We start from the raw sequence: 23,298 nt of genomic DNA on the forward strand, positions 1-23,298 counted from the left end.
TAAGCCACACCGTGGTGCACGACGCTTGCTAAACGAACCTGCGGTTAAACGCGCTGCTTTTTTTTTGGATCTTCTCTCCTGCCTGTATACGTCATATCTAGAGCCCCAGTCTGGAGAACAGCTCTCAAGTAGCGGTCGGCTGACGGTTTTGTAAGGTACCTTCTTTGTGGGTGGATCCTTAAGATTCCTTCAATGAATCTCAGGCATCTGTCTCACCTGCAGTTAGTTTTATGTGGCTGTTCCACTTAAAAACGTGTCTATGTAATGGATATGACTGCTCGAGTGTTTGTTCTGCCATTGTGGAATCATACAATAATAGGTCTTTCCGCCTATTGGCTCTGAGCACTATGGGACTTAACAGAGGAGGTCATCAGTCCCCTAGAACTTAGAACTACTTAAATCTAACTAACCTAAGGACATCACACACTGCCAGGCCCGAGGCAGGATTCGAACCTGCCATCGTAGCGGTCGCGCGGTTCCAGACTGAAGCGTCTAGAACCGCTCGGCCACTTTCCGCCTATTCATGACCAGTACGTTATACAGAGTGTCCCTGGAGGCATGGTCATTATTAAGGGAAATGACAGGAACAGTCACTCGAAGCAGAAAAGTCTTGTAAACATGGGCTCTGAAATGCATACCTTAAGAGCTATGAGCGCTTCTTCATCTTTGATACTGTGAAACAAATCTCTTCTACTTCAAGTTCTTCGCTTTCCAGCCGCGCGTGATTAGCCGAGCGGTCTTAGGCGCTACAGTCATGGACTGTGCGGCTGGTCCCGGCGGAGGTTCGAGTCCTCCCTCGGGCATGGATGTGTGTGTTTGTCCTTAGAATAATTTAGGTTGTGTGTAAGCTTAGGGACTGATGACGTTAGCAGTTAAGTCCCATAAGATTTCACACACATTTGAACATTTTTTCTTCGCTTTCCAGTAAACAGGGGCTCTGAAGAGTATGAGGTCTTGTTCATCGTCGCTTCTGCGAAACAAATCTCTTCTACTGAAGAAGTACACAAAGCTCATGTTTACTGGACTTTTTTGTTTCGAATGATCGATCCTGTCATACCCTTAAATATCGACCATTTCTCGTGGGACACAGTGTACATGTTTATGAGGAGGGTCAACTGCCAATCCCTGCAACAAGTGCCCACCCTCTCCACGTCTTTCTCTATTTCGCTGTAATTTTCTAGCTTTCCTACTTCTCTTTACACAACAGCACCATTATTAATGCTATGAACTTTGGACACGTCTGGACTCAATTTTGCGTCAGAAGATTTCTCTCCGCTAAGAATGACGCGCTGTGTTCCATTTCGTAGTAACTCTTCATTCCATCACAAAGTTAGTCTGGTAATCCGTACGCTCGTATTCTGTTCATTAGGCGTCTGTGCGGATCCGTACGGAACGCATTCCGCGGCCAAGGTTTGAACCGAGGGGATGCGGAGATGCGAGTACGGAGGGGGCGTGGAGCCTGACCGCTAATGGTGACGTCTGCAGGACTGGCCGCCGCCGCCGCCGCCGCCTATATACGGCGCCGGCCGTGGCCAACCACCAGGAGATGGCGACCCGTCAACGCCCGCGGCCACCCATGCTGCTGCCGCTGCTGCTGTTTCTCGCCTCCGCCCTCCAGGTATTGACTCTGCCTCGTCACACAGGCGTCATCACATTAAGCCACTATCACTTTCTAATCTTATAAATACATCGTATGTTTGGAAGTTTATTATAAATATGCAGGCTTAATTTCGGCCAGAATGTCGTTCTGACGCCTTCCAGTTTTTTTTTTTATTTGGAACAAATCAGCACTGGAGATTTAACATAGTACCCCGGAATTAAACTGAGAAGTAACTATAATAGCTGAGATTCGCTCCTTAGTTGTGATCGGCACATATCGGCAATCTTCGTGTAGGGCTGTATTTTGTTTACGACTGCCAGGAACCTCAGAGCTCTACAGAATAACCAAGCTAAGTTGAACTTCGTTCATATTATATGGACATTTGTATTCAAGTGTGTTGTTTATTTGCAATGATGAATACGAACTTAGATCAGTTCATAGTAATACCGCCCAATTTGTAGAATACTAACGATATTTATAGCATTTACTAACATCTAACTTGGTATCACTCATGTCACATCGTGTTTCGGTTTTGCTGACTTTTCGGGAAGTCGGAATTGTACGTGGTCCCGAGGGGCTAGGAATTTTTTCATCGTCATTCATCGCTAAATTCTTTATTTGTAATGCTGGGCACAAGCTCACAGAGCAACTACAGCGTAACTGTTTGACGTTTGTGGGCAGCAGCAGTTGGAAACATGACTTCATAGCCACGAAGACTGCCGACTTGTGCCGATACGTATCGAGCAGAGAGACACTGCTGTTGTTCATATTAAAAATTGTGAATTTATTGTTTAGATTCTAAGAAACTACGTTTTATAAACCTGAATTTCTGAACTGTATTTTGTAAAAAATGATTTCTCATTGTATGCTTTAATACAAGTTTTTAAAAATCGAAACTTGTATTTTAATGAGTGCAGGGGAGGAGAGGACGGGGAGGGTGGAGGTAATATGGTTGAAGAGATGCGTTCCGATACCTAAAATTTTTAGAAATTAAGCACTGTAAATAGGTGTAATAATATCATTAGCTAAAGATATATACTCTCCTTATAGAGGTCTACCATAATCTAGTTAAGTACTCATTTTTTGTTATAGCTTCGCTACGTTTACTAAATTCTCCGTTGCTGCTTGACAGACCACGGCAGTAATGTTAAAAAGGAAAATCTGTCCTGATGTTCTGCAAATATTATTTATTTGATCGCGAACTGTCTTTCAGCTTCTTAGGCCATCGACAGTAACAACTTAGTTCCGAAACTTTGCGCCACTTACAGAGATATTATTGATGTATCTATAAAACATACATGATGAGATTCAGATGCTTACAAACGAAAAGAATAATTTTTTAAATGTTTTATGGTAACCATTACTTTTAACAAGAAATGAAAAAAAAAAATTCACTGTTGAACTCTAACAGTTTCGTAACTCAAATATGATTTACAGACGGGAGGAATATTGTGTTTGACCATTTGAAACTGAGCTAGCAGTCTACCCTATTCTTGTAAACAATATACAAACAACACTGAACGCAATCTTAGTTTTAAATGATCCAAAACAATTTCCTTTTACACCCTCTATTAGTTTAGGATTAAGTTACATAAACGTTAGATTTAAATAATAATTTCAACTTTTGTTGTCATTTTTTGTTAAATATGACTACATTCATACGGTATAAAAAAGCAATATTTTCCCCTGAAACCTTTGTATTTCATCATGTTATGTGTCTTCTGTGGCTGTAGCAATAATTAATGTATTAATCACATGCCTTTATATTCTTACGATGGCATAAGAAGCCGAAAGTCACTTCGTCATCAAATAAATAATTAAGCAACCAACCGGTTGCGCATAAACGGTGGATATATAGGCCTAGGTTTCGATATCTGCTAGGGGTGTCTTCATCAGAATAATTTATTCTGATGAAGACACCCCTAGTAGGGATCGAAACCTAGGTAAATATACCTACCGTTTATGTGCAGCGGGTTGGCTGTTTAATTCTGGCCGGCCGCGGTGGTCTAGCGGTTCAGGCGCTCAGTCCGGAACCGCGCGACTGCTACGGTCGCAGGTTCGAATCCTGCCTCGGGCATGGATGTGTGTGATGTCCTTAGGTTAGTTAGGTTTAAGTAGTTCTAAGTTCTAGGGGACTGATGACCACAGCTGTTAAGTCCCATAGTGCTCAGAGCCATTTGAACCATTTTTTTTGTTTAATTCTGTGTTGAAACTAGTATACGGTTGCTGCATAACAGCGTTGTTCAAAATTGTAAAATAAATAATATTTGCAGAGCATATCGAAAGTGTTTCCTTTTTTAGAATGGCTCCCAGCATTATGGGACTTAACTTCTGAGGTCATCAGTCCCCTAGAACTTAGAACTACTTAAACATAACTAACCTAAGGACATCACACACATCCATGCCCGAGGTAGCATTCGAACCTGCGACCGTAGCGGTTGCGCGGTCCCAGACTGTAGCGCCTAGAACCGCTCGGCCACACTGGGAGGTCATTTCGGTTTGTTATGGTTTTGGTGGCTAGCATGATCATGCAAGATATGTTGATCACAAAATGGAAAGTGCAAATGATATAACTGCGATGTGACAAATGTGGCTGAAAGAACGCCAGAAATCGTCCAGCTGGAGCATGAAAACTAACGGATATCTCCAGGACCACATGGAGGAGTTAACAGCGCCGGCCGGCTTCCTCTTTTTTTTACATTCGTCAGTCTGTACAGCCTTCCTGTTTTGTCACTTTGTGTTCTAATCCTGTCATATTCATATACATTTTGTGCCTAACGTCATCGACAATTTTTTGTACATTTTCAGGCTTTCTCTATCCTCACAATAACACACAATAATTGGTTCCTATTTCAGGGAATAAATCCTCTTCAGCTACAGTTGAGTCTGTTGTGTATTTATTATATCACAGCCAGTTTCGAGGCTTAAACCCTTATAACCATCATCATACAACCTCAACAATTTGAAAGAGCCCAAAAAGTATGAAAATGAAAACTAGAATTGCATCTAATATAAAGCTGAAAAACCTAAACTGAACCATACATTCAGTAATAAAATAAGCATCATATTACATAATTCCATATGATTTTATACATGGGAATATAAACTGTGGGCACTGTCTTCAGTTTGATTTAGGCTTGGGTACGGGCACAGCCTGTGATTTCTTTAGCTTGTTGTGAAACGTAAATTTGACCTTCGTTTCCATTTTTTGAGGCTGATGTACAGTTGTTAGGCCTTTATGCTAACGATGATCAATTAAAGAAAGAATAAATAAATAAAGTAGTCACCGTAGCTGTAGAAGTGTTATTTCCTGAAATGTTACCAACTGCGTAACCACGATGTTTTTCCTGGAAGGATAGAGAAGATTATGAAGCATTATCGGAAATGAATTTCCATAGGCTTCTTTCACTGCCTCATATTTTTAGTACTTCTTCGTTTAGTATCTTACTTGTCGACCTACACTTTCAAAACGGCCCTCTTGCACTACTTTTCAAAAGTTTTCAGTTTGTTTTCTGCAACTTTTAGTTATCGAAGTTTCATGTTTATTCAGTTCTGTGCTACAGAGATATGGATTCAGACTCTTCCTGCTCAGAGACGTATCAATATCTTGTACTTGTGTAGCTGCTTTATTGCAGATAGTTTCCTTCGGATACGTCAGTCTTCTTTTGATGTCACCCGTTTATAGGTTATCTCGCGTAATCTTGCATTCGAGATAGGTAGCTGCTTCCACTGTTCCTTTCCCGGTTTTGCATTTATCAAGTACCTAGTGTCCTTTCTACTGCTGTTAATCACTCTATTTTCTTTCTCTACCTTTTTCATCTCATCCCTAACCCTGTACTAAGCAGGTTGCCCATATCGTGCAACTGTAATAAGCCCACCTTATTTTTGGACAATAGAGCTATGTCACTTGTGGTGTCAAAGATTCGCTTCTGCCTGCCTTGCAATTACATTTTCCTGATTTGAAAAGTTCTTCGACTTTCTTACTTGTGTCTTCGGCATAGAAGCTAAGCAATAATAATGTTAGATTGCACATCTCTATCACTATACGCACATTGTGATTTCGCACTTTGCCGGCCGGAGTGGCCGTGCGGTTCTAGGCGCTACAGTCTGGAACCGCGTGACCGCTACGGTCGCAGGTTTCAGTCCTGCCTCGCGCATGGATGTGCGTGATGTCCTTAGGTTAGTTAGGTTTAAGCAGTTCTAAGTTTTAGGAGACTGATGATCTCAGAAGTTAAGTCCCATAGTGCTCAGAGCCATTTGAACCATTTTTTTTTTTTTTTTTTTTTTTTTTTTTTTTTTTTTGACTTAGCACTTTGCTCGGGGTTTGCTGGGATCGATTCTCGCCTCTAACGAACAGTACTTTCTCAGGGCAGGCATTATACAAGATTAACGTTCATCAGTGTTTCCACGAAAGCACAGGAAAGACTTGAAGGTAATTATAATTTAAACGATTTTATGTAATCGAAACAGACATCTTGTTGCTTCAAATTACAAAATACGACGGTAAAAAGCTACTGTGGACGGTATTATATGCTGACTAAGTTAGCACATTTCTCAAGAGAGAATGTTTCGGCACCCTTCCCAGATACTCATGTATAGTATGAAAAGATTGTCCTCAAAACACGTAATAAGGAGGTACTTCTTTCTAATGGATTGAAATGTGGGAAAGGGAAGTTAGAACCTGGGTTGTGAGCTGGGAGCTATCATGCTTCATCTTTGTTTGTAAATGTATTACCATTGCGTTCATCAACAGTGGAAACAACCATCATTTTTCTAGTCTATTTTGTTACTGACCTTTCCGTGCCATCTTTCTGTTACTTGTAATTATTAGTAATCCATACTTCATGTAACGGATACACAGCGTTAATCACTACCAGTCTTTTAAAACTGATTAAGAAGGCCGCGCTTAGTATGGTGAACCTTTCTTGTTATTTACCTTTGGGTGTAAAGTTCCGCCTGCTATATAAATTGCCATATTGAGAGACGTTATTACACACTAAGCGACTGTGTTAGAAATACCTCAAAAGAGATCTGAAGTAGGCAGCGTAGTTTGGTGGACATCGGGCTTGATAAACTATTGTTTCTCGTTTAAAATTTTGTTTTGGATGAGTAACGGGATCGAAGGCAGGCGAGAAAGAAACATGGTGCGGGCACATATCCTACGTCTCTCGAATTGCAGCGAATGGGACGACGATCGTCACGTCCCTGTTTGAAGGACTGGATAACCAGCTACTCTGTTTTATGTTTTCACAATAGTATATAACGTCATTTAGATATGTCTGGAGGGAAGTATTTTTTACCCTCAATCATCATACCAGGTGCGTTCTAGCTGAGAGCCTTTATATTTCTACGGTTTCAGACGTCAGGCCTGGAATTATATGTGGCGCTACGTACGTATTTTAAAGTGAAAAGCGACAACAAACTATTTTTCAGTTTCTTGGAGAAGTTTAGCATTCTATCAGTATATGGATGATTGAAAATAGCTTAACTTAAGAAATCCGTTGCTGAAATCAATAACACTTCTCATTTGCGCCTACATTTTTTCTGGAAATAATAACTTTGTTTCTCAAGAGATTTTTTAAATTGATGAATCTGGTATGCGGTGTTGCCATTTTTAATCAGCACCGTGCAAATGAGGAACATTGCTGCTATACAGCATGATTCCACGATGATGTCACACACTTTCAGGGATGATGAGGAATGGTAAATCTATCAATCCGAGGTAAGGGACACCGGTACAGAAACGATCGAGACGAAAGTTCGAAGCGAAAATTGTTTTGATACCTCTCGCAGTGGAACACATATACCAGTACTAATGTTGCTAAGACTATAGGGTGGGAAACTTTCTGGGATGGAAGTGTGGACCAATGCAAGAAAAAAGCCTAGTGAAAATGGGCTCTAAAATGCACACTTAAAGAGCTATGAGCACTTGTTCATCTTATATACTGTAAAGCACATCTCTTCAGCTGAAAACTGTTTTTCCCCATATTTAGAAGGAGGTATTATGGACAAAAACAAGAAGAAATTTTCCAGTAAATATAGCCTCAAAAATGCGTATCTTAAGAACTATAGTGTAGACAAGAAGAGAACAAAAGCTTTCAAAATGTGGTGCTACAGAAGAATGCTGAAGATTAGATGGGTAGATCACATAACTAATGAGGAGGTATTGAATAGAATTGGAGAGAAGAGAAATTTGTGGCGCAACTTGACTAGAAGAAGGGATCGGTTGGTAGGGCGTATTCTGAGGCATCAAGGGATCACCAACTTAGTATTGGAGGGCGATGTGGAGGGTAAAAATCATAGAGGGAGACCAAGAGATGAATACACTAAACAGATTCAGAAAGATGAAGGTTGCAGTAGGTACTGGGAGATGAAGAAGCTTGCACAGGATAGAGTAGCATGGAGAGCTGCTTCAAACCAGTCTCTGGAATGAAGACCGCAACAACAACAAACCAAGAACTATGGCCACTTGTTCGGTAGAAGAGATGTGTTTCACAGTAGGGAAACAAATAAGTGCGCGTATCCCTTGAGGTACATATTTTAAAGCCTTCAATTATTGGACAAACACGTCTCGTTTTTGTCCATACTACCACCTCTGAACATTTGCTGTCCAACAGCCGTAGCAACAACAGTACCGTTACATGTATTCCACCGTCAGCGGTATCAGAACGATTTTCGCTTGTAGCTTTCGACTCGGTGGTTTCCGGGCCAGGGTCCCTTACTTTGGATACTTTTACCCTCTCCATCACACACTGTACAGTGTACCATGTGTGCCCTATATAGCTGCAGTGAATCAAACAACTATTCCAGGAAAACACATGTTCCGTCTGATTCCAAGGGCTGGGAGCTGAAGAACGTGTCAGAAGGCTAACTTGTAAGCCGTTCCGTTCACTTTGCCGATTTTGCATACCATGAGTGATGAACAGTATACGGTAGACGGGAAGGCAATGCAAAAGCTGCAATAGAGCAACCAGGATGTCGCAGACGATCGATGCTGACATGATACTTTCTGCTGCCGACGACACACTCTTTGTAACGGCTCGGAAGACGATAAGCGCAGCGTAACCTAAGCCTTGGCTGACTACAATCCTCTCTCGACTGCTGCTTAGCAAACAAAGACTTTTATAAAGAGAGCAATCCTCAAACTTAGCAGATTTTTTTGCTTTGTGATCACCATGTGGTGACTGAAGCACCTCTTATGATTATGTGTTGCACGTGTAGTCGGGATTCCTCCACTGAAGCCCATGTGAAAAAGAGGTGAGGGGGGACGTTTAGTATTCATCTCTGTGCATTAGCTGATCAAGAAAATTCGTGTACACGTGCGAGGATTAAACATAAAGGGAAAGGAAAGAACTCACTCGGGAATATTTAAAAGAAACTCTGTCAGTATGGACATGCGCTAAGACATAAGTGAACAGCCAATCTGGTGACGGGGAAGCGCAGCAAACATACTCTTCAATGGGCGTTGTGAGAGAGGGAACAAGCAGAGCGTATTACATTTAGTGTGGTATTTGTTTTAGCAGTGTGTATGTTAACAGGGACAACAAGACACGAAGAAGAACCAGCGCTACTTCGCCGCAATGACTGCTTTCTACTGTCATGCAGCATCGCTGCTCATTTGTCAGTCGCTGCTGTAGCACCAGCTCTTCTTCGTGCTATGTTGCTCCCGTAAACATACACTACTAAACCGAATATCGCACTATACTGCTTTGCGAGCCTTCTATCGGATAGACACATGAAATTTTAGTTTAAAATACGTTATATTTGCAACGAGAAAAAAACCGATTTTTATTCTCGGCCATAATGACTACGTTGCGACTGTGTAGGATACTTATTTATTGCCGGCCGAAGTGGCCGTGCGGTTAAAGGCGCTGCAGTCTGGAACCACAAGACCGCTACGGTCGCAGGTTCGAATCCTGCCTCGGGCATGGATGTTTGTGATGTCCTTAGGTTAGCTAAGTTTAACTAGTTCTAAGTTCTAGGGGACTAATGACCTCAGCAGTTGAGTCCCATAGTGCTCAGAGCCATTTGAACCATTTTGAACTTATTTATTTGTAATTTCTGCTACCAGCCACTTTTTTATTTTTTGTTTTATGTTTAACCTAAATTAATACAAAGCGTTTCGAACATGTTCTGTTCATCTTCAGGCGTTTATACATACATACATAGAGAGAAATGTTACTTAAAAATAAACCGTCTTAAACTAGATTAATCTAGAACTCTTTGTCCATTGTTTGTTACTGTAGGGGCTGGTGTGGCATTGGGGGGGGGCGAAGGAGGGGGGCAGTGGATGGCCAGAAATCGAAGGCAGTGATGTCTTCTGCCGCTTTTCTTCCTTGTGGTTGACTATGTATGATTTCGCAGCCTGATTCTTTTTTTTTTTTTTTTTTTTTTTTTTTTTTCAGTGGACGGTGGGTTATTCACGAAATACGTGAAGAGCAGTATCTGATCAGGCTGACTCTTTCAACACGTTGCAAAACTAAATTGCAAATATCTGCTGAAACACTTGAGAAACTGCGTCTGATGACTTTTCAGAGAGTCAGCTAGTACTTAGCTACTCCCTCAACCCCAACCCTCGTCATCAGCTACCCACAATGAATTAAGCACAAGCCCGAATTGAATCTTTTTCTTTTAAGGATTTCAAATTTAATTCTTTCCTTGCACATTCTGTGAAATCGTCATAATATTAGCTTCCCTAACTTTTTTGTGCTTTATAAATCTCGTCGACTTGCATCTTCATCAGTCTTCTACAGATGATCGTTAATTTATGTAAACAATTAATAACTATTTAACACAGCTCTGTCGAGTTTGGCCGGCTGGAGTTGCCGAGCGGTTCTAGGCGCTACAGTCTGGAACCGCGCGACGCTACGGTCGCAGGTTCGAATTCCGCCTCGGACATGGATGTGTGTGATGTCCTTAGGTTAGTTAGGTTTAAGTAGTTCTGAGTTCTAGGGGACTGATGACCTAAGAAGTTAAGTCCCATAGTGCTCAGAGCTATTTGAACTATCTGTCGAGTTTATTTTCTAGTTCATATAAGTTTATTGTTTTAAATGCACGATAATTAGTTTGTAGTTAGTAATTTTGAGAAATTGTATAACACACGTCAGCAGCTCACGTATGCTACGCGTGGTGTAACAAAAATTCACAAGTGGCAGCACAGAAAACTAACATAGTAATTTCGCAATTGAAATGTTTCATGACGACTGTTACAGACATAGAAGTTGGTGTATCGAATGACGTGTGGCTACTGATCGGTACAGAACTTTGTATGTTTTTGAATGAAGTCGTTACACTTTGCATGTCGACTTCCGAATGCGGGCTGACTAACATAATAACTGTACACCTTGACTACTCAACCACGACATACTGTCACATATTACGCGCCACCTATTTATAGATGCTCGTGATACAGAGGTTACAAAATTTGGATTAAGAAGCTATTACTGTTTATATTTTCACATAGAAGATAGAAAAAGTAAAAAAAAGAAATGCATAAATGCACTAGCAACGAAGTAAATTTGCATAACAATAAACTGTATCCTCTTAAATTAGTAAATATAACGGTTGTCTTTTATGAGGCTCTAGTTTTGGCATAACCCTGGGTCTACAAATGCCAGTCAAAAATTTACTGAAAGCTTAATTTACTATTTCGAACTATTTCCCAAATTAATATGTTATTTTAGGAAAGTTATACATTTTTGCTAACCCTTAAACAAACATTAACTAGCGGGATGTATTCCGAAGTGTACTTAGTTTGCTTGATTAAAATTGTGAATATCTCTTTAAATATAATTTTACAGTATAAACTAATTGTACCATTATCATCAATAGCGTGAAAACTATGCTGTGTGTAATAAAGTTTAGCGAAATACAGATTGTTACAGAATTAGGATATTTCATGTATTCAATATCCTGTTTCATGTATGGATTAGAAACCAGGAAAAAATAATTTGAGTGGAATGATAGTGAGTCAATCTACCCCACCTTGTTACGTTTCAGTAAGCACTGCTGAATTCAGTGTTGATCCCAGTCACCAACAGGATTCTAATCGTCAACATCATCAGTCAAATGTCTCCCACCGCTGGACAAAGCCGTTATTTAGATTATCCATGCATTTTGTTTGCCATCGATACGGATCCATAACGCTGTTGCATGTTTTCTGTCACCTGTTCATCATCCAGTAGGTCGAGATTGTCTTGGAGTTCAGGTGAGGCCTCAGTTGGTCCCTCTACTATTTACCACTAATCCTCATGACTCTAAATCCTTTAATACCTTTCCTTGGCGACACATTTGAAATACTTCCTATTTTTCTACGGTCGAAATTTTATTTCCGTAATGTGCTTTAATGGAATTTTAGGTGTTTTTGTTTATTCTAATTGTAAGTATTGATATCATTGGACCTCTTTTGCTGAATTGTTTTTCACCTTTACCAACCTTCTGGCGTCGTATTCCTTGCTTCAACCATATTATCTACTCCTATTCACTTCATCTAAAGCTTTCAACACTTCTAGAGTGTTCTTCTCAGCTTTGATGTTTAGTAAGTCATTATTCTTTTGCTACTGTTCTTCATCAATTTCCTCTTAAATTTGTTTGATCTTGACCTATTATCATTACCACCAGCAACACTGTCCGAATAAAAGAATCCGGACACCCTTCCCTCACCTGGAATTGAGCACAGTGGGCGTATGAGGCGGATGCGCAGCATGAAAGGAGACGCGAAGTATTGTGTTGTCAATAGAGAAACAAACGGTGACGAGAACTCAGTGACTTCGAACATGGATTAGTCATTGGATGTCACATGGCTAACAAATCCATCAAAGACAGTACAACCTTCCTAAGGCTGCCCACGTCTGTTGCTGGATGTAATCGTGAAACAGAGATCCGAAGGAACAGCTAAACCAAGTCCAGGCAGAACGTAGTGTACTGACAGACGGGCACCGTCGAACATTGCGGGGAGTGGTTGAAAAAATCCCATTAAATCTTCGGTAGGAATCACTCGCGTGCTACAAAGTGCTATCAGCAGTTCACCTAGTACAATTACTCTGTGTTGGGAGTTAAAAATAATGGGGTACAACGGTCGAGCAGCTACTCATAAGCCACACATTTATGCAGTCAATGATAAGCGACGCTTGAGGTGGTGTAAAGAGGGTCGCCAACTGGACAGCGGATGACTGGAAGCGAGTGATTTGGACATGTTGACAACACGCTATACCCTGTAGCAATCCGCTGAGAGTGTTTGGTTTTGGCGAAAGTCTGGAGAACCGCACCTGCCACCACGTAGAATGCGAAGAGTGAAGTATGGAGGTGGTCGTGTTACGCTATGTGAGTGTTTGTCGTGTTAACGATGTGGTCGCTTTATTGTGCTTAAGGAGAGACTAAATTCGGAAGGATACGGACGAATTTTGTAGCATTGTGTACTGCGTAGAGTAGAGGACCAGTTCGGAGACGCGGGTGTCTGTATCAGCGTGACAATGCATCGTGTCATAAGGCAGCCTCTGTGGGCAATGATTTGTGGACAATAACATTCCTGAAAAGAACTGATCCGAACCTCAACACAATGGTACACTTTTGGGATTTAGAGCGTCAACTTCTGTACAGACCCCGGCGAACAACATCACTATCTCCTCTGATTTCATCTCTTGGACAATAATGTGCTGCCATCCCTCTGCAGACAACTCGCTGGGAGTGTTTCCAACAGGCGAAGGATGGACAGAACCAATGTTAATGTCCACTAACAGATGTCCTAATACTTTGGTCCCATGATGTATTTAACATCAATTATTGGATAAAGGCTTCCTCAGTAGTTTGTCATAGAATACGCGTTTCAGCTACACGCATCTTTGTCTTTTCTTTTCTCTTGGAATCCTTGGTCCATCTGCAAAGTTCATTCACCTGGTTGCATGTCTCACCCACACCCTTTTTACCTTCTGTACCATCGTAATTACGTCTTCTATATCAGTCTGTTCCCTGTTCTACTTGTTAGTTCTCCTGTCTCTTCCAGTAATTTCAAAGACGAATGTCTCAGTTACTCACTTCGCAACTCTAAATTTTTCAATGATTTTTGCATTAAAAGTGTATGTCTTAGTGGCATAATGCCAGATTTACGGGAAACAAGAACACAGTTCAGAAGAACTGCTTCGAGCGTTTTAGAGCTATAACTATTATCTGTAAAAATATGAGCATTTTTGACAAGATAAAAACTCACTAGTAGACGAATGCTACTTTTCATTTACGTGCAGTAAAGTGCAGTTCCCATGGCATTTCGAAAACAACAAACGATTAACCATTACGCAATTTAAAAATAGTCTCAGAATATCTCTAACAGTTTTCAGTTCCATAACGAAAAGGCTGTGAAAATTACTATCACACAATAGATGAATTTTTTGAGCTCATCTATCAATTATAAAATGTTACAAACGAAAGAGTCATCATTCTATCTAATTTCTACCTGCAGTTGCATCAACGAGTGTCGAAATATGTTCAACGGAACTGTGTCTGAAACTCTGTTGGCATAATTCTAAAGCTAAGGTTACAGATTCTAATCTTATCTTTTATACCAAACCTGCGACTTAAAGTTTCGGGTGCATTTCGTCTGTGTACGCTGATTATATCTAAAGTTTTGTAGCGTTGTTCTCCATTTTCCAATACTTGATTTCTGAGTTTATTGCAAGATAGCCTACACTGCAAAACTTTGAACTAACTTTCCGTATACTACTTTAGATAAATCTTCACCAGCAGTCGGTAGGATAGGACACAAAAGCGTACTCTTCAGTGTAGAACAGAGAAGCTAGAAAAATGAAGATGAGTAGTTTGTCATGCAGTATGAGTCTGAAGAAAACACGAGTCATATATTCATACATTTTGTAGGTAAGAGACGTCTCTACTATGGCATACAAAAGTATTTAATTCTTACTTTGTTTCTTACCAGTATGATCACAATGTGTAAAGACTATTTCTCGAAATTTAGCTGGCTGCAGAAGTCGATTTTATAGATTCCTCAGGATGAGATAATTAACTTTACTGGAAAACAATTATAAATAATAATGATTTATTTTATAGTGGAAATGCTACATAAAGCAAGGACCATGAGTTCTAAAGTAAAATAGAGTTACTCCTTATGCCACCTTTTTTTACGTGGGGTACTATAACGACCTGCTGGTCTTATGATGGCATTATCCTACCAAGCGAGTAAAAATGAATTTATGTAGGAGCGTGGTGCGGGAAAAACGACATGGAAAACAAAACACAGAAGTCAAAGCGATATGAGAGTATCGTTTTCAACTGTAATTAGACAATCCATACATATAATAAAAAATGGATGTATGTATGTGTGTATTTTGCGCATCTCTTCCTAAACCACTTGACCGATTTCAACCAAACGTTCTACACATATCCCTTACTGTGACGCAAAAGTCACTGTGGGGATAAGACCTACTCTCATAGTTCAGAGATCTGACGCCATAACCAATGACATGCGTGAAAAACTGCCGCATAACGCACGATCTTTAAATTTATTACTTCTTTGCTACTAACTCTATTCGCAACACATTTCGCAGATAATATACATATATGCTGCTGAATGTACCGACACGATTATATCATCACAAGACATATAATTCAAGAATAGGACGTCACGAGCTCTGCGATGCGTGAAAATTGCGCACCATGCATGGAGTTGTAATACGTTTATTCTTTATTACTAAGACACTCCTACAGCCGAGTCAGGTTACGGAAATTCATGACACCTAGCAGTGCTTTTGACATCTTTCAACTGCGACGCGCAAGGGACTCTAGGGGAAAAGAATAGCTGTCTGTAGAGCTATGAAAAGGCGTTGCCATAGAGACGTTTACGAAATGGCGTTGTAGACACGGGAATCAGCTGCGCCCATGGCACGGAAACTGTCCGGTATCATCTCACACCGAATTTACTGCATAATTTCGAAGCTGTTTTCACAAACACATGTAAATGAATTTTTTTCAGTGTTACACTACAAACACAGTTCATTTTTGAAACTTCCTGGCAGATTAAAACTGTGTGCCCGACAGAGACTCGAACTCAGGACCTTTGCCATTCGCGGGCAAGTGCTCCACCAACTGAGCTACCGAAGCACGACTCACGCCCGGTACTCACAGCTTTACTTCTGCCAGTATCTCGTCTCCTACGTTCCAAACTTTACAGAAGCTCTCCTGCGAACCTTGCAGAACTAGCACTCCTGAAAGAGGAGTTCGAGTCTCAGTCGGGCACACAGTTTTAATCTGCCGGGAAGTTTCATATCAGCACACACTCCTCTGCAGAGTGAAAATCTCATTCTGGAAACATCCCCCAGGCTGTGGCTAAGCCATGTCTCTGCAATATCCTTTGTTTCAGGAGTGCTAGTTCTGCAAAGTTCGCAGGAGAGCTTCTGTAAAGTTTGGAACGTAGGAGACGAGATACTGGCAGAAGTAAAGCTGTGAGTACCGGGCGTGAGTCGTACTTCGGTAGCTCAGTTGGTGGAGCACTTGCCCGCGAAAGCCAAAGGTCCCGAGTTCGAGTCTCGGTCGGGCACACAGTTTTAATCTGCCAGGAAGTTTCATATCAGCGCACACTCCGCTGCAGAGTGAAAATCTCATTCTACAGTTCATTTTTGTTTTCGATTCTAATAGAACATTGACAAAATGAATACCTGGACAGTTCCATGTTTGTCAGCTGATAACCTGTAATACATAACTGAGCAGGACCTGAACTGCAGGAACTGTAAGACGAACTTTCGGTAACGGCAATATGGTGGAAATGATTTATTGTTACTTACATTACCTGGCTTTGTATGTAGCCCAACGACACACTAATGAGAGTTACAATGAAGAAATTACTCAAAAGTGTTTTTGGAATCTCATTTCTTTCAGAAATATTCACTCATCAAAGAATTTTTTCTGTGCCTAAAAAAGTTATCATTGAGTTGACGAGAAATCTAGTGACTCTAGTGGACAAGGAAGAGTTGCATGGTATGAATTGTGTAGTTTCGAGCTGTGCATTCAATGTGTAACTTGAGCTTGCTGTGAAGCAAATAAAACAACATTAATACAGGGTATTTATAAATGAATGTCCGGATTTTAACGCTTTATAATATTTATTACATTAAACTTACAGTAATAAATGATATGTGAAATGAAAGAGCAAGTCAAACAGTTTTACCAAGATCCTTATAAATGTTCAATGTGAGCACCGTTTGTCACACGGCACACATCAAGTCTATAGCCGAGTTCTTCCCAAACGTTGATAAGTGTGTCTTCAGTGATAGTAGCAATATCTGCTTCAATCCGGTTTCTTAATTGATGGAGGTCTGCTGGTAGCGGAGGCACGTACCCACGATCCTTGATGAAGCCCCAAAGGAAAAAATCGCATGGCGTTAGGTCGGGTGAACGTGGAGGCCATACAAAGCAAGCCCTGTCACTGGGGCCCTTGCGGCCTATCCAGCGCTTGGGTACAGTGAAGTTCAACCAATTGCGTACTTCGCTATGACAATGAGGTGGCGCACCGTCTTGCTGGGAAATGAAGTTCTCTGGCTCATCTTCTTCCAACTGAGGGAAGAGCCATTGCTGTAGTGTATTAAGGTAAGGAGTGCCAGTTACAGTAGGTTCACCAAAAAAGAAAGGCCCATAAACTTTCCGCCAGGATACGGCACAAAAAACAGTCACTTTAGGGGAATCTCGTTGCATTTGTACCACCTCATGAGGATTTTCTGAGCCCCAGATGCGCACATTGTGAGTGTTCACATGTCCACTAAGGTGAAAGGTCGATTCATCACTGAAGACAACATGATCCAGAAAATCTTCATCACGAAACAGGCAGCCATTTGCGAAGTTGGCACATAATCCATGGTCTGCCGGCTTTAGAGCATGTAATAACTGTAAACGGCAAGGACGTAGATGCACACGTTTACTTAAAACTTTCCAAGCAGTCGACACAGGAACTTATAATTCACGACTAGCCTTCCGGACTGATTCCTTTGGGCTACGAGTGAACGACTCTCTCACTCGCTCAACAGTCTCTTCACTAACTTTTGGTCGTCCTGTGCTCTTCCCATTACAAAGGCAGCCGGTATCTTCAAATTGATGACACCCTCTACGAATATTATTATCACTTGGAGGATCACAACCGTACTTCAGCCGCAACGCATGTTGCACAGTAACTACAGATTCGGTCTTTGCAAACTGCAAAACACAAAACGCTTTCTGTTCACTAGTCGCCATCTTCGCTACTACCGCTGTCTAGCGGATTGCGGCAGAAACATTGCGCGCTGCGTATCCGCACTGGTGCCAAAATCAACTGAGTTGATCTTTTATTTGACATATCATTTATAACTGTAAGTTTAATGTAAGAAATATTATAAAGCGTTAAAACTCCGAATTCATTTATAAACACCCTGTATTTTCCAGTTTAAGGGACATAAAAATTTTAATATATTTCGTGCAATGCAAATGAAGTTTTTCCCAGTTTTGGAGAGAATAATAAGCGTTTTGTCAAGCGGCCATATCATCTTTACAGTGTGGGACGGATTTACACATAAGAGGCGCTTGCCAAACCCCCGAATGGCTTGAAAAAATCCGTAAGTATGCAGCTCAATATTTACTACAGAAAGGGCGTTTTAAGTTTTAATTTACCATCGGACATCCATGGGACAAAGCTGAGAAACGAAATCGTCTGTGTTCTCCTCAAAGAAACTACTGCACCATTCGCTTTAATCGACTTAACGGCGATCCTATGTTTGGCTGACCAGATAGGAATTTGAAACTCGTTCACCCAGGATGCGAGTAGAACGTCGTAAACCTTAAACATTGTGCCAAAATTCTACGAGCTAGCCATTTATTAGGATGTATAAAGAGGTGACAGGGGATTCGAGATCGGGGCGCGTGCATTCGGCGGGCGGCAGTGTGTGGTTGAGCCCACAGGTTGCATCCTAGACAACGATTCGGCGCTGTTCACCCGGACCCAGATCCCTGTGGAAATCTAACTGCAAGTTGACTGCTTGTGAAGTGAGAAAATCCTGCTCTTTTCAGCCACATACTCAGCGAGATCTTCTCCCTGAACGCTGGGACTTTCCACTCTCCTTCTCATGGCGAACATTTTTATTGCTTCCGTAAGTCCATAAAAGAACCTTGTCTTAATTGAGGTCTCTTACTCGATAATAAGTGACTGCCTCCATTCCCATAAGGTAAATACGTTGATTTGTTTGATACTGAGCTCTGCAGCAAATCCTATAAAGAAGAAAATTATGTAATGTTCATCATGCAGATATGAATAAACATTATTTGTCTTTTGTAACTGAATGTTCATAACTGCTTTCAACCTAACACGTTTCACCTATTCGTATTAGTCGTCACGTGGTGTGTATAAAAAAAAGGCACAATAGTTTAAATATTTTGTTACGTTTCCTGTCAGCACATTTACGTTATCTCACTATTTACATTAGTGGGTTATGATTTAACAATTGTGTAGGCACTAGATGGGCACAATATTAGTTTTTCGTTAACCGTATTTCACAATTAGTTTTTTCAATGATAACAGCCATTTTTCAGTTTTAACACTTTGTTGGTAAAGGAGCAGCAAACTTGTTAATATTTAATGAAGCCTTTTATTAAGAAATCTGTCATAGTTGTAGTATGTATGTCTGGCGACTAGTTTCGAATCAACTTGTTCATCCTCAAGCCTAGCCTACTGAGGCTGCACTGAAAGTGCCTTATATTAATAACGAAAATCAGAGTGGTGATAAATGCTTTATGAAATCTTCGCAGATGACAGTCGCAGTCAACAGAGCCTACTTAGCAAGTTAGAATAAAACTCAACGTTTCATTCTGACGTATATAGGCACCTGTTGATTGTGATTACGTGTCATGCATATTACTTGACTGTCCCGCTTCGCCGACGCAAGTTGCAACTCTCTGCCGCTAGAGGGCTCCGAATTGCCGAGTGTATCATGACAGTGTGTAACGTAACTATAGCGATGCGTGAGAAACAGCATGCTGTAATCGAGTTTCTAATCGAAGAGTTCGTCCACACATGGATCACCTTCTTCTTTAGCATGACAATGACAGTATGAGAACTAAGACTTCTGCAACAGTCCAACGCCTTGGGTTCACTGTCATCGACCATGCTCTATTTTTATGTGTTTCCAAAGCTCAAAGAACATCTTCGAAGACTTCACTTTGAGGGTGATAGAGCGGTGCAAGCAAGGTGAAGTTGTACCTACAAATATTAACAGCATAAAAATATTTTGCTGAATATGCTTTGGAATAGAAAACAGCCAGCCTAGCAGAGCGAACTGAAGGAGAGCATCCTAGATACGGTTTCCATATTAAAAACAAGTGCCGACAGGCTATAAAACCTGTCTGACTGCAGTGATCAGCAATCACTTGCGGCGTAACGTACTCTAACACTTCTTCCACGAGTAGCCACAAATTCTCAAACTACTGATACTTTATCTCAGTGTAACAGCAATTTAAAAGGTTTGCAAGAAAAAGTACGAGTAATTTCACACTGTGTATATTATTGCAACATACTCATTTTTCTATACGAATGGACGGAGTGTAGTCACCACAAATAGTGGGATATTCATGGGCGTTCAACAATGAGAGCAGTCATATCAATTCAGGCATTCACATTTATCGCCTACCAGCACTTACTTTTAATGTACACATCGTATATGAGCGCATCTTCCTTAAGTTTTTGAGCTATGCTAACTGTTCCCTCCATCTAAATTCTGCTATACCGTGTTCGGCTATATAATTTTATTCATTATGTAAGTATAATATGCTACGATTCTCCGAGAGTTTACCATACAAATTAACCCAATTATTCTAGAATAATGGAACAATCAATTTTTCGCAAAACACTTCAGTTACGATATGATCTACATACTAAAATACTACCGGAAGAAAAACCAGACGATAATTATAGTTGGCGGCTCAATGCAGATTATGGCAGAACGAAATAACGCTGATATTTACATACAGCTATTACACACACTGAGGAAGTGGCTGTATGAACACGATCACACGTGTGAGTGTCACTCAGTGCCACTTCTGTGTTACAGCTACAGGAAGAGCTAGGGATTCTGTGCTTTCGCAGTTCCTTTTCTACAGAGACGGTTTGTCACCTACTGCGAAGCCTTATCAAAGAAGCTTAAGGATTATTTCACCGTAAGGCTGGCGTGATTTCCGCGTACCGACAGGATGCAACGGCAGGGCTGTGTCCCCACGTCACGGTACTGACCGTCCGGTGTATGCTCAGCAGAGGTGTAAGGCAGTTGCACAGGCAGCTGCATAGTAGCGAAACACAATTTCGTCCAGACACGTGACTCGGAAACCTCCTCTCATTATCATTCCACACAACCATATAGGATGAAGCAAAATTCGCGCACTCGGATTTCGCAGCGACATTTTTCGCATACTTGCAATACAAAAATGTCACTCACAAAATTTCGCCCTGTGCATATTTCGGGCAGTAAATGGACGTTAAAGATGGGCAATCTGGCAACACTGTACTCACGTGTACGGCAACTACCTGTGTCAGGATATAACAGCAGTGCTCTGCAGTTGGTGCAGTAGATAGTGTTTTGGGTAAGGATGCTGGAGGCCGACAGTTCGATTCTGGGTAGAGGCTTATTTGTTTTTATTTACTAAAAGTAGTGTGCGTAGTCCTCTTAATCGTCATACAACGTTTACAGTCGGTCTTCTGCAAAACATTTGCAGTTACGTACTACGAACACAGAAATGGAAATGTTTTCATAGAAACTTCTTGCAGTCTTGCACGCGAATTGTTTCACACCACTGCATCTACTAGATTCCAAACGTTTTTGGGTGTATCCTCCATCGATGGTCCCATCGATTAATTATTCTTGCCAAGTTCAGGTCCGTTACATTTTGTTAGGGCTCTACATCACCAGTAGGGCTAGCAACATTCTTTGCAAATAATTTCGATTGGACAATTGGAGAAGGGTACATAGTAAACAGATTTGGAATCTAGTAGATGCAGTGGCGGAACAATCGTGTCCATGACCTGCAAAAGGCTTCTTTAAATCTGACCAATAAAAAGATTGTATTTTCATTTCTGTGTTCATAGTATGCAATTGCAAACGTTTTGTATAAGATCGACTACAGTCACTATTTTATGATTAAGATGCCAAATACTGTACAAGCAGACTACTTTTAGCAAATAAAAGCAAATAAGCCTCGATCCAGAATCGAACCATCGACCCTCGACCTCTTGCATGCTAACACAGAACGCTATTCTCTGCACCAAGTGCACAGCACAACTGCTTTTGCTGACAGATGTAGTTACTGTACTTGTGATTACAGTGTTGCCAGACTGCCGATCTTTAACGCCCTTTTACTGCCCGAAATATGCACAGGACGAAATGTTGTGACAGACGTTTTTGTATGTGAGGAATCGCGTTGCGAAGTCCAAGTGCGCGAATTTTTCTTCAACCTGTATGTCGCTTGTGTGGAAAAATGTTCTCGAACTAGCTAGCACTGGTTTCACTTAGTAAACAGTAAATTAACTGAACACTATACAGCGTACTGTCACTACGCCGTAAGATCATCTAACGAACCAAATTACGTTTCATAGCACAGCATTGTATTTCGCGACTTAAAAAGTCTACTTTTTAATGTCATAATATTTTCTGGGGTCGGGTTCTTTGGATGCGAATGATAAAATGAGGTGAAATAAATGGACACAGAAAAGTAATATATTACATTTACTTTATTCCAGTGTCTACGTCTAAGCCGCTGCGGTCATGGACTGTGCGTCTGATCCCTTAGGATAATTTAAGTAGTGTGTAAGTTTAGGGACTGATGACCTTAGCAGTTAAGTCCCATAAGATTTCACACACATTTTTTTGCCTACGTCTAATGCGATGTGCCCATTCTGCAACGACGCGTTCTTACTGCAATAACACGAAAACCAAATCGGAAAAGTGGTCTGTCATCGTCTCAAAAAGGAACAGAAAAATAAACCAGATCCACATCTACATACTATTCAGCACTTTTAAAACGGGGAAATATGTCTCGATAGGCGACGCATATACATTGATTGTAAAATAAAATTACGGCAACTAGTACTGTTTAGGACATAATTGTTTTAGGACATAATTGCAAAAAAAAAAAAAAAAAGAAAGTTTCAAATGGCTCTGAGCACTATGGAACTTAACTGCTGTAGTCATCAGTCCCCTAGAACTTGGAACTACTTAAACCAAACTAACCTAAGGACATCACACACATCCATGCCCGAGGCAGGATTCGAACCTGCGACCGTAGCAGTCGCGCGGTTCCAGATTGAAGCGCCTAGAACCACTCGGCCACACCGGCCGGCACATAATTGCACATTTGTAGATAGTGACAATTACTTTATATCCATTTTATTTTCCGTAAGAAGCTGAATAGTAATTAAGTGCTACTGACCGCAAATAATGCGGCTGAGGTGCTGAGATCGTTAGGTCATTCGACAACAGACGCGCTGGGTCCACAGATATCTGGTTTGAATCGTAAAGAGAGAAGAAATTCATCGGACTTTGGGTGGAAAATGATGGAAAGGTATTCTGTGAAATTCGTGATCACGAGACAATAACAATGTCTTGAGACAAATCACACACTTCTTCGCAAGCTCATGATAATATTAAACGTGATTCGTACTTCGTGTTTTCTGCCTGGCAATTCCTTCC

General features: G+C 40.9%; 1 protein-coding gene across 1 annotated transcript in view; it reads left to right on the plus strand.

Moving 5' to 3' along the window:
• The first annotated feature begins 1,546 nt into the window (after window positions 1-1,546).
• The window catches only part of LOC124718816 (basic proline-rich protein-like), a 43,722-nt gene continuing 21,970 nt past the window's right edge, over window positions 1,547-23,298 (plus strand). The window contains exon 1 of the mRNA XM_047244472.1: window positions 1,547-1,618. Within this exon, the coding sequence (XP_047100428.1) occupies window positions 1,547-1,618 (72 nt within the window). The remainder of the gene's footprint in view (window positions 1,619-23,298) is intronic.

Source organism: Schistocerca piceifrons, chromosome 1 (genome assembly GCF_021461385.2).
Source record: "Schistocerca piceifrons isolate TAMUIC-IGC-003096 chromosome 1, iqSchPice1.1, whole genome shotgun sequence".
Lineage (NCBI taxonomy): Eukaryota > Metazoa > Arthropoda > Insecta > Orthoptera > Acrididae > Schistocerca > Schistocerca piceifrons.